Source organism: Barbatula barbatula (assembly GCF_947034865.1).
Source record: "Barbatula barbatula genome assembly, chromosome: 13".
NCBI classification, from domain to species: Eukaryota; Metazoa; Chordata; class Actinopteri; order Cypriniformes; family Nemacheilidae; genus Barbatula; species Barbatula barbatula.
The window spans coordinates 23,976,443-23,988,480 of NC_136776.1; the positions used below are offsets into that span (position 1 = coordinate 23,976,443).

General features: G+C 44.2%; 2 protein-coding genes across 5 annotated transcripts in view; one reads left to right on the top strand and one right to left on the bottom strand.

The window, feature by feature from the left end:
* The first annotated feature begins 1,174 nt into the window (after window positions 1–1,174).
* Window positions 1,175–5,033, top strand: rbbp5 (retinoblastoma binding protein 5). Of its 4 annotated transcripts, none has more exons than XM_079470766.1 (14): window positions 1,175–1,393; window positions 1,758–1,783; window positions 1,919–2,091; window positions 2,273–2,413; window positions 2,480–2,642; window positions 2,717–2,826; window positions 2,911–3,030; window positions 3,110–3,263; window positions 3,343–3,414; window positions 3,490–3,607; window positions 3,692–3,761; window positions 3,859–4,109; window positions 4,190–4,342; window positions 4,709–5,033. In XM_079470766.1, exons 1-14 carry the CDS (start codon window positions 1,375–1,377, stop codon window positions 4,762–4,764), a joined length of 1,626 nt encoding a protein of 541 aa, XP_079326892.1. In that variant the 5' UTR covers window positions 1,175–1,374; the 3' UTR covers window positions 4,765–5,033. The 4 variants fall into 4 exon arrangements, with proteins under 4 accessions (XP_079326892.1, XP_079326894.1, XP_079326893.1 ...); XM_079470768.1 differs by having other exon boundaries at window positions 4,190–4,267; XM_079470767.1 differs by having other exon boundaries at window positions 3,865–4,109.
* A 1,903-nt stretch (window positions 5,034–6,936) lies between these two features.
* Window positions 6,937–12,038, bottom strand: part of LOC306903029 (uncharacterized protein) — a gene marked incomplete at its 5' end in the record, with an annotated part of 6,032 nt that continues 930 nt past the window's right edge. The window contains 4 exons of the mRNA XM_079471948.1: window positions 6,937–9,722; window positions 10,032–10,127; window positions 11,362–11,473; window positions 11,718–11,930. Of these exons, the coding sequence (XP_079328074.1) occupies window positions 8,232–9,722; window positions 10,032–10,127; window positions 11,362–11,473; window positions 11,718–11,930 (1,912 nt within the window). The 3' untranslated portion in view covers window positions 6,937–8,231. The remainder of the gene's footprint in view (window positions 9,723–10,031; window positions 10,128–11,361; window positions 11,474–11,717; window positions 11,931–12,038) is intronic.

The window sequence follows — 12,038 nt, forward strand, 5'->3', positions numbered from 1 at the left end:
GTTTTGAAAAAAGTGTGTTTTAGAACTGCAATGTGAGTGTAAAGCAGGAATTGTGCTTGTAGTTTAGCAGAATTGGTTCAGGGGGTTAGTGAATGAGTTACATGTTGTGGTCATTGTGTCTCAAGTACCAATATTTGTGTCTAAACAATCGAGAAAAACTGTAAAAATGTTGTTTTTAACGCAGCGCGTCTGCATCTATTACTGTACATCTATACCCCACTGCTTTCCGCTATTGTCCTACAAACGGAGCCACTCATTGGTTCCTCCCGATGTGACGTCAAGCGTCCCTTTCACGTTTATGCGGCGTGGACGAAGAGCGCTTTCCAATGTTTGATACGTCTCGGATTTTAGAGCCGATTTAGTTGAATTTAAGCATCGGATCCATTTTATCATTGTTCATTTAGGCCCTCCTTAGAACTCCTAAGATAGTTCACATATATCCTGTTCTTCAACAACTTCACTGGCTTCCTGTTATTTATTCATGTATTATTATTATTATGTTTCATTGTTCCATGTTAATTGATTTAATTGTTTTATGTGCTTGTGATTTGTCCTTGAGTGACACGTAAGGAGCCCATAATAAAAATAATTATTATTATTCCGAGGACCCGCCTTTTTCTCTAATAGTTTTTCTTTTTCTCAATTGTTCCATAAAAATACAATATATAGATAGAATAATATTATACAATACAAACAAATGACCCTCATTCGCAAATTAGTCGAAATATTTAGATAAAACAATAACGAATGTAATGAATCAGGGTTACAAGCCCACCAAGATTTTTTTAAAAGTTGTTATAGTCATTTTGATAAAACAGAAAATATGTTATTTTAAATTATTGTATTAATATTATATTCCATACGTACAAATCCACATGTTCCTCTCATCTGCATATTAAATGCACTGTACTGGCTATTTTAATGTGTTTTTTTATTATTCAACGATCATGTATTTCATATTAATATAAGATAATATAAATCAAAACATGTTAGGCTAGTTTGTCTAATGTTCTGTTGCTTTGTAGTTTTATGTAGTCAAGTGTGTCTCTCTGTAGTTTCTCCTCCCACGGAAATAAATGACTTAAAATGTTATTGTTTTATTTGGATTTTTCTTATTTGACATTACTACGAATATAACATTAAGACAATGCATTTATATGTAACAATATTTATTTCACTAACGTAAAACTTTCATTCAGGTAGAGTTTTGTTCAGGCGCTCGTCGGGGCGCTTTGTTTTGGGGTCCTTCCTCGCAGCTCCGCGCCAGTCGCTCGTCGCGGGTCTTTTATTATTGTCGGTTTTTGTGTGTTATTCATTCATATCTGCATTCTTTTGATATTTCATCATCGAGTTTGCTTCTGTGAGTCAGCAGCGATGAATCTGGAGTTGCTCGGTAAGATCAGCTGTGTGTCAGCGTGTTAGCTCTGTGCTAACTGCTCTTAGCGCGCTTTTCGTGTTTAAAAAACATCCAATAACAAACACTTATAGAAACACAATATTTGTTATGTAAATACGAGCATTTCTCTTTCTGTACTCATTTAATAACTTTACATGTATTTTGATTGTATGTATCATGTAGTTCACCTGTGATATGAACTGTCCGATTATTTATTATATTTAACTGTATAACTGTACAGTCTAGACTCTATCAAGATCTCCAGAAAACACTGCAGAAATACAGTCATATATATGTCAAGTGTATTAATAAATTCACTGCAGTATTCAAATATATCAGAGCTGTGTTTTCTGTTTTACAGAGTCATTCGGGCAAAATTATCCAGAGGTAACTCACTTCAATACAAATAATAATACAATGACATGTTCTTATTAACTGCTAATGTATCCTGAGAACAAAGCACTCTGTGAAGAGTTTAATGGCTGAAAAGTGTGTTTATATGGTTGTGTTGTGTGTGTGCAGGAGGCAGATGGAACTCTGGACTGCATCAGTATGGCTCTCACCTGCACGTTTAACCGCTGGGGGACACTGCTGGCCGTCGGCTGCAATGATGGACGAATCGTCATCTGGGACTTTCTGACACGCGGCATCGCCAAAATCATCAGCGCTCACATACACCCAGTCTGCTCGCTCAGGTGTGCACAGAAACACTCACACACACGTCTTCTCGGTCACATCATCACGTCTGATCGCTCAGGTGTGCACAGAAACACTCACACACACGTCTTCTCGGTCACATCATCACGTCTGATCGCAGAAACACACACACGTCTTCGTGGTCACATCATCACATCTCTTTGTTTGTTTGATCACCAGCTGGAGTCGAGACGGCCACAAGCTAGTGAGCGCCTCCACAGATAACATCGTGTCTCAGTGGGACGTCATGACAGGAGATTGTGACCAAAGATTCCGTTTCCCCTCACCGATCCTCAAACTACAATACCACCCCAGAGACATGTAAGTGTCCGCTGAGCTGTGATGTCATACGTATGTGTGCGGTCAATCACGTGTGATGCTTTGCAGGGATAAGGTTCTAGTGTGTCCTATGAAGTCAGCGCCCGTCCTGCTCACGCTGTCTGACTCCAAACACGTGGTGCTGCCCGTGGACGATGACTCTGATCTGAATGTGGTGGCGGCGTTTGACCGGCGAGGAGAGTACATCTACACGGGCAACGCTAAAGGAAAGGTCAGAGAGGTGGAGTGTCACTGTGTGGTTTGCTTTAAAACGGGCGAATGTCATGAAACGTTGGTCTGTCACAGATTCTGGTGCTCAACACCGACACGCAGGATCTGGTGGCGTCTTTTCGAGTGACGACAGGAACCAGCAACACCACGGCCATCAAATCCATCGAGTTTGCACGGAAGGGCAGGTGAGATCAAAATCAGCACACGATGTCCCCTCTTCATCTCTCATAAGACATCAGGAAGTACCTTAAAAATATCTCGACCTGCAGCTGTTTCCTGATCAACACAGCAGACAGAATCATCCGTGTGTACGACGGCCGGGAGATTCTCACCTGTGGTCGGGATGGAGAACCGGAGCCCATGCAGAAGCTGCAGGATCTGGTGAACAGGTAAAAGCACACCTGGATGTTATCAGCGCACTTGTGCGTGCGTGTATGGTTTGATCTGACTGTGATGTGACTGTCACAGGACGCCGTGGAAACGCTGCTGTTTCTCAGGTGATGGCGAGTACATCGTGGCAGGGTCGGCGCGGCAGCACGCACTCTACATCTGGGAGAAGAGCATCGGGAATCTGGTGAAGATCCTTCACGGCACACGAGGAGAACTCCTGCTGGACGTCGCGGTGAGACGCGCGCATGACACGTTGCGATTGTTTCCATTTGGATTGATTTGATGTTTATATTTTCAAATGTTGTGTCCAGTGGCACCCTGTGCGACCCATCATCGCCTCCATCTCCAGTGGTGTCGTCTCTATATGGGCCCAGAATCAAGTGGTGAGTACATCAGCGAAACGACACAAATCCTGCCCGCGTCCAGAGCTGTAGTTGAACACAGGTTTGTTTTCGCAGGAGAACTGGAGTGCGTTTGCTCCGGATTTTAAAGAGCTGGATGAGAACGTGGAGTATGAAGAACGAGAATCAGAGTTTGACATTGAAGATGAAGACAAGAGTGAACCAGAGCAGACCGGTAACATCTCATAGAAACATGAAGTTACACACACCGTGTGCACGGTGATGTGTATCACACTCAAGGTTTGTGTGTGTGTGTCAGGTGGAGACGCTGCTGAAGATGAAGAGGTGGACGTCACCACAGTCGATCCAATCGCAGCTTTCTGCAGCAGGTTAGTGAAGATCCCGTGGGCTCAGCGTCGCATCACACTGATTAGCCCCTCCTACTGCGAAACCTTATCGGTCCGTGTGTGTGTGTGTGCTTTTGAGTCACAGCGATGAGGAGCTGGAGGACTATAAAGCGCTGCTGTACCTGCCCATCGCTCCTGAGGTGGAGGACCCCGAGGAGAATCCGTTCGGACCGCCGCCAGATGCCGCGGGGCAGAACGTCACGCCAGACGACGGATCTACACACAGCGGCACGGGAGATAAAAAACAGAGACAGCCGTCCACCGACGGAGGACCGCCCAAAAAGAAGATCCGGACCACCACCATAGAACTGCAGGGCGTCCCCAGCGACGGTGAGCATTTTGCTTCATTCACATTCACAAATGTTCTCTCTTAAAACTCACTCGTCTCTCTGTCTGTCTGCGTGTGTCAGAAGTGCACCCGTTACTGGGCGTGAAGAGCGACAGCAAGTCCAAGAAGAAAGCAGCCGGCCGGCCGAAGGGCTCGAAAGGTAAAGACTCTCCGTTCAGACCCAAATTCGTCATAGACAGAGACAGGAGCAGAGCAGAGGGGCCGCCAGCCACAGGTAAGACCCTGAGAGTGACCTCTGACCCCCTCAGCAGTCTGTGTGAAGCTCCCGCTGGTGACGCTTCTGGTTCTGTTCCTGACTCTCAGTCTGCTTCAGCTGATGCTTGGTTACGTCTACTTCCTGCTTGCCGTCCTGTCCTTCCTGCTCTGATCCGTGTGCTGCTTGCTTGTTTGTGCTTTATAGGGGTATTACAATAATTTTAAGCAAAATGTAAAAAGTTGTTATGGGCTTGATAATATTAAACATTTAATTGAACAAATAGTAATTAATTGTGATATATCGTTGCACCTCTTGTTTTTTTTTACTCTTTCAGTTTTAGATGCATTTCATCGCATCATGTAACCTCCAACCGTTCTCTTTCAGGAAATCTGTTGTCGTCGTCGTCGTACAAGCAGCATGAAGTTCAGGGTTTGGACTGACTCTGACAGAACATCAGCACTCTCTCTATGAACTCTAAAGACTGTATTTGTGTGCTACATTATGACAGAAGGACGTCAAGTCGCTGGAGGATCAAACCCAGACGGATCCGTTCCATCACGCAGATCAAGAAGAGCGTCAGACGGAACTGACCGCGTGTTTTGTGTAGAGTAGATCTGATGTCCTTCAATGATATTGTTTTGTTATTCTGTGATATTTTTGGACTGGTCACGTTGTTTTTTTATACATATTAAACCAGTTGGTTTTTTGACATTGTTGTTTTGGCTTCTCTGGAATGAAACCGTTTGTCCAGTTGGAGTGCTGTGGTGTCAGCGAGTGTCCAGCAGGTGGAGTCAGTGCTGTGTGAATAACAGGGAGACACACACACACACACACACACACACACACTTCTGTTATTTGGGTCCATTTTGTGCTTTTCTACTCTTGGATTCCATTTTGTGTGTCTGTGTTTTATTCAGAAACGGATGAAATGCTCAAATTTACAAAGCAGTCAAATGTGATCAAATGCTCCCTATGATACAGAAAAATCACAGATAAGATCTCTTTAACGTCTCGGTTATTTCTCATGGACATCAATGAGATCAAAAGTGTCATGTGTGTCTCAGATATTTCTCCTGAGACAACGAATCACCATGTTTTGAGAAGAGACGTCTTCAATGTGTCAAACTGAGCTCAGATTCGTCTCGTCTGCGATCAAAACTATATTATTATGGAAGAATCGACATTTCTCATCACATTTACTCAAAATCCAGATGATTTGACCTCAACAAACTACATTCATTTACACCTCTATGGACTTCATGTCTTTACGCAATTACACTCTCATTTAAGTGTCTTCTGTTTTGTTGTTTCCAAGTTGTTAACTCCCAGTAAAGTCCCAGTGAAATTAAAAATGACAATTTATATTTTCTGATGATAAATTGCAGCGTTTACAGTAAATAGATTATTGATGTTTGTCTTTCTCTTTTTTCAATGCGTGTAACCTCCCAATCTTTAGTTAAAATCTGAAAATGCACTTCTGCCCTGTAATAGCTTTCCATCTTAAATGACGTATGTCAGACGGCTTGGGCGGAGCATTCGTTAACTCCTCCCCTTCAATTGTCAGTCTGCTGCCAGTTTAATTTCAAAACGTTTTGTACATCCAATCAAATCGCAGAGAAGACGACAGACCACGCCCATTTCGTCCGAATACGGAATTAAAAACGTATCAGCTCAGATGGGAACACAATAATTAAAGTCCATCTGATTTACTTTTGACATCGATTCGCTTTTTCGTGGTTGTCTTAAAGGGACAGTTCACGCAATTGCCCATTTCCCCTCATGTTTTTCAGTACAAAGTACATATTTAAACAAAATACGGGTAGTAGAACTATATACCGTACACGTGTCCTATAGTGACAGCAAAATGTTAGAAAATAAAAAATAATTAATGATTAATTTCTTGTATACATTTGTTGATAAACAAGAGATAGATTTATTTTCAATGGGTTTTTTCTAGAGTTTTGCTCCCACACACATTTACTGTATAACTAAAACAAGAAAAACACCACCGAGTAAGAACAAACCCTGAATAAATCAATTCAATTACACCAAAGTGTATTTTTCTCACCCCACTGCAAGATTTAAAAAGACTATTTAATTTAATGTTTTTTGCTTCTGAGGTAAATGTATGTTGATTTGACAATATTTAGATATTTATTACTGTATGATATATATATATATATATACAGTATCAGTATCTCACAGAAGAGAGTACACACCTCACATTTGAGTCTTTTATTATATGTGATCTATCTCATCTGAGACCTTGTAACACTAATGAATCACATGACACCGGGGAGGGAAAACGGCTAATTGGCCCAATTTGGTTTGGACATGAACGGCTGTGTTGAGTTCTTTTCAGCGGACAGTAAACTTACACTGTTACACAAGCTGTAAACTCACTTTCTTCAGTGTCGTCACGTGAAAAGATATAATGAAGTATTAAATAAAATGTGAGGGGTGTACTCACTTCTGTGAGATACTGTATATTTATATATATATATATATATATACACTGAGAACTAAAGAAGAGTGTAAAGCTCTTCACTAGCTGAATTCAGACACGTTACATCAGATGTTGTAATGAAATGAAGATCACGAGAAGACAGCAGCAGGAGTAGATAATTAAACTCTCATCTTTATTACAACCAACGTGTACATCATAATCCAAGAAAATCCTCTGGAAAAGTGGAATCGAGCAAAACTCGATGCTGTTCATCTGCGCAGGAAGATGTTTCATCCGTCCACATCCATTATTCACAGCGTTTGACTCACGGTGAGAATGAGCGCGAGAGACAGAGAGTCACAGTTGTGAAGGAAAATTGTAAACACTCCAGTGCTCGTGCACCCAAAATAGTGCATGTGTGGGAGAAATATCCTGATATTCTGCTCCAGAACGAACCCGCAAACACGGACACAGGTGATTCAGAAAAGACCTCTTCTCCACCGAGACTCATTTGAGGAACACGAGCAGAATGATTTTCTGTGCATTTATATCGCAAACACATTGATCTGTGGTTCTCGTGTAAATATATCAATCGTACACAGATATTCATACGGCTCGTGTTTTATAAATGACGTCCGTCGTGAACCTGCTGGTTTTGCAGAAAGGTGCACCAGAAATATTCAATAAATGGGGTATATGCACACGGGACGATGACGTACTTCCGCTAATATAAGACTCACGTTGTTGATCGTAATCCAACGTGCATCCTGAAGCGAAACGCCATTGTTCCCTACGCCGCCGGATGAAACAGAGCTGGCTGAGATGTTAGCGGAAGGACGTCATCGCTCCGTGTGCATAGACCCCATTTGCACGGTGCAACAAAACAGTTCAGTGCATCATCTGCATCGAGAATTTGACTGCCTTTTAATCCACTAGCATTCTATTTCAAAAAGCTTCTTTTAGTGACATCAATTGTGAAAAGCACAAGAAAAATAGCTTGAAAAATACTCTACAGAACTACAGTTATAGTGCAAGAACCCGCACGCTTCACAACGCACGTTCCGCTGCCCGATCTCCAGTGTGACCCTGCACACCCGATCTCAGCTAGCGGAAGACAGAGGGAATTTCAGATTTTGTGCAAAAGTTGTGAATTAAATGACGATCTTGCTGTTAGCACCACCGTAAATAATCCATAATGTAAACAACTTTTCGAAGAAAATACCGCGCTTGCACCAAATGAAATTCACTTTGTCTGGTGTCGGCATGTGATGTTGTATTGCTGTCTCTCTTTATCTTTAGTAAAACACTCACAATGCAAAACAAGATACTGCAAACATAACATGAACAACTGAATGAAAACATCTCTATCTACAGTAAACCTCAATTTCAGGAGGTAGTTATGTGTAGTGCGGCCGGTCCAACACACACAAACACGCACACGCACGTTATCTGAACGCACAGCTATACAGTCGTGACGGTGAGCAAAGACGTGGGCAGCCTCAGGGCGTCATCGCTCGGGCCCAGACGGGTCCCGTGGGTCAGGAGTTCCTCCACGGTGGTCCAGTCGTCAAGCAGCTTGCGGTTCCTCAATCGACTAAGTTTCCTCTGGCTCAGCTCCAGAACGGTGTTGTAACTATCCACGTTAGCTCCTCTCGTGACGTCTGGCACCTGCGGCACACCCGCTCCGCCCCTGGCATGTTGCTGCCGCTGTTTCTGCATCATGTGTTCGCGGCGCTCTGTGCGGCTCCAGTAACGGCCCATCCTGACCTCGCTCTCCTCATCCGTGCTCATGCCGCTACGCTCGTCCGCCAGCCGGGACGCTCTGTCCCGCAGCATCTGGTTTCGCAGGGCACGCATGTTGGCGCTGGGTGTTTTTTGGGTGGGCGTGTGGCCCTCTAAAGTACTGTAGAGGCCGCCCCCTGTGCCCGAGCGATTGGCGGGTTTAGGCCAGGTGTCGTTGGCGTCCTGACTGGGCGTGTGACTCAAAGTGTGGAATCGGCCCTCTCGCTGTGGGATGTGCGGTAACGCTGCTGCGGCAAAGCTGTGCTCCAGGTGAGGTTCAGTTGATGCCCGGTCCCTGTCACGGAGTTCTGGAGGCAGAGCACAGCGGGGGTCGTCTGCAGGAGATATGAGAGAGGGTTGACTCACTGCGTGTGTAGCGTGTGCTGGGTGTGCGACAGGGTGAGCCAGGTGACCCACGCTGTGACCCATGTCCGGTTCTTCAGGTAAATCCATTGGCGGGTCAATTCTGTGGCCGCAGTGATGCAGCGTGGCACTGCAGTAGTTGGGCGATGACGGGTGGCTCGCCCGTCTTCGATACTCCATCGGCACAGGACGATGATGCAATGTCCTGCTTCTTCTCAACATTCCAGCAAAGCTCGGGTGAACCAGTGTCCTCTGCTGACCGGATGGGGTGCTGCACGTTGAGTGCGCAGCAGAATTGAACAACGAGCCGATGCTTGAGCTGTGCCGGTTCAAACACGGCCGCTCTGCCTTACGGTACTGCACGGATGACACGCGGGACAGACCTCGAGATGCAGGTTCCTCGTACACGTCTTGAGGCTGGACCGTCAGAGCCTCCGGGATGGCCTCCAGCTCGCGGTGTTTAATCTGACTGTCCCGCCGCTCACGGGAACACGCCTCGCCCTGGTGATGCATGCGGGCATTGTAATGGCGCATGCGTTTCTCCAGCAGCCGCTGGAAGCGCAGGAACTCGCCGGTGCTGACGCTGTAGAATCCAGAGTCGCTCAGTTCAGACGAGATGAAGGACTCTGACGAGGGCGAGTGTCCGCCTGCACGGGCGCGGCATTCCTCAAGCCCCTCCTCCGTCTCCACCCCCGACAGCTCGCCCTGATGAAAACTGCCGTCCGTCCAGCCCAAGCCGCTGTCCAGCTCGTGATGAAGAGGAAGGTAACCCAGCGGCTTCTCCGTCATGTAATCCTCATCATCAGTCTGTCACAAACACACACAAACATATGCGATGAACAAAATGATTTATGAAATATTTCCATTGAGCTGCTCAGGGGCGGAGAGCGCTTCACAGTCTTCACAGTATTTATGATCGCTAGTTGCCTAGTAACACACAACTTACATAATATCTGACTCCTTGCCTCTCAGGCGCTGATGGGTGAAGATGCTTTAGAGAACACGCTGCTTCTACGGCAACAGGTTCATACATTCATGCACTCACAATCGTCTGATAATGATTCACTGTCTATAAATAAGTCCTCCTGGTGTTTCTGACGGTGTTGGGATGCTCACCTGACTCTGGAAGCTTCGGGGTTCCTCCAGGTTTGTGTTGCAGCAGCCGATCAGACAGTTTTGAGCCGGAGGGGATCCGCTGGAGAACTCTGAGTCCTGCAATCATCACATTACACAACATTACACACTCGATCTGATGACACTGTACAAGAATGAATTAAGTCATTAACTGAAGCACCGTGATTATATATTTACACACAGTACCTCTCTCGCTCTCTCTTTAGACTGATGTGCATTCATAAAATCTCGCATTAAAGTCGAATTAGCTTTTTACAATTTTGTAATGGATATTGAGACCTTTAAATATAAATGGGGCACTAACAACTACATTTGTGAAGTCAACTATGATGGTTCTTTGAACATATGACAATGATCCTCTCTTTCTCCTTTGTGATACGATTGTATGATGGGTATAATGTTGTTTAAAGATGTTATTGTGTATTCTTTTTTATATATCACATCTTATATCCCAAGTCTCTCTCTCTCAATTAAATTGATTTTCAGTTTCAAGGTACTCTCTCTCTCTCTCTCTCTCTCACTCGCTCAATCCTGTTCACTGCACACAGTGTGTGTGCACATCCCAAGCGTAACTAAAAGCATGAATAATTCCTGAGCATTAGCGAGCAGCTCCATTTAAAACTACACGCACACACGCAGACACACACATACATGCACACACACACACACATGAACACGCACACACATGCGCAGACACACAAATGCATTGTCTCTCTTTCTTTTCCAAACGTCCGATGTTCTGAAAATCTGAAGATTTTCTGATGTTGTTCTTGTGACTCTATTTTACGTGCTACTAGTTTTGATATAGATTAAAAATGTTTAATGTACTATTATCATTCATATACATACATATACATATATATATATATATATATATACAATCATCAGTTTGTTTTTATGTCACTCTTACACGTGCCTAAAAAGTTGTTCACAGCGATGCCATAGAAGAACAATTTTCTTACTTTGTTATAATCAGAAGAATCTGTCGTGAAACAGAAAGCACCATTTAGACAAAATAGGTTTGTTCTCTTACGGCATCGAAGAACCTTTGAGCATCTTTATTTTTCATTTAAATCAGAAAGAGGTACTATAAAAACTTACAGTTCTGTTTGTGTTTATTTTATCTTATTGGTTACACACAAATACTTAATAAGTTATACATGATGCAGTATATATATATACATGAATAATAAACAGCGTGGGCATTATCACATGACGGATGAAAATCAGTCCGTTCACACATATTGAAACTGATGTCTGATTTCTTCTTTACTATCTGATGAATTTGTATAATGTTCATTGGATGACTTACGTTGTATGTCAGGTGTTCTCTGTGCTGCGGGTCTCTGGATGTGTTGGGCAGGTATCCATATCTGCCTGCGTCTCTACGGTTACCAGGGAGGGTCATGTGACCGTGGTATGTCCTGTAAGGACACAAATATGTTGTGTCTAATGAAAATGGTTGGAGCACTTAACACTGTCAGTCATGTTTAAGTGAACTTGAAAGAATAGAGATTAGAAATTTGCAAACACACGTGTCCTACTCTCCAAACTTACCGATGATGAAATAAGAGTTTGATTCAAGAGACGCACAAATGAGAGTTCATGAGATGAGATTTGTGTAAATGTGTGTGACTCTTTGGTGTTTGTCCCGCGGGTGTGTCGCACCTGTCAGCGTGAGGCATGCGGGGTACGGTACACGAGTACGGGCGCAGGGGGTCCCACGGTCGCTCCGTCTGCGTACTGCAGTCCGTCGTTCTGTTGTACCGCAGGCTCCGCCCACTGTGTCCCTCGATCTGAAGCGTGATTGGCTGCTCATAGCTGGCCAGGATACGGAAGGCCTCTCGCTTCTGCAGGTGACCTTGAATCCCGACCGTGAACCTGAAAAGCACAAAAACACATATTAGAGACGGACGTCCGACTGTCTGATCTCATCTGATTTGTGATGATTCGTGACGGTCAGACGGCTCTTGTGCACTCTAGTTCACC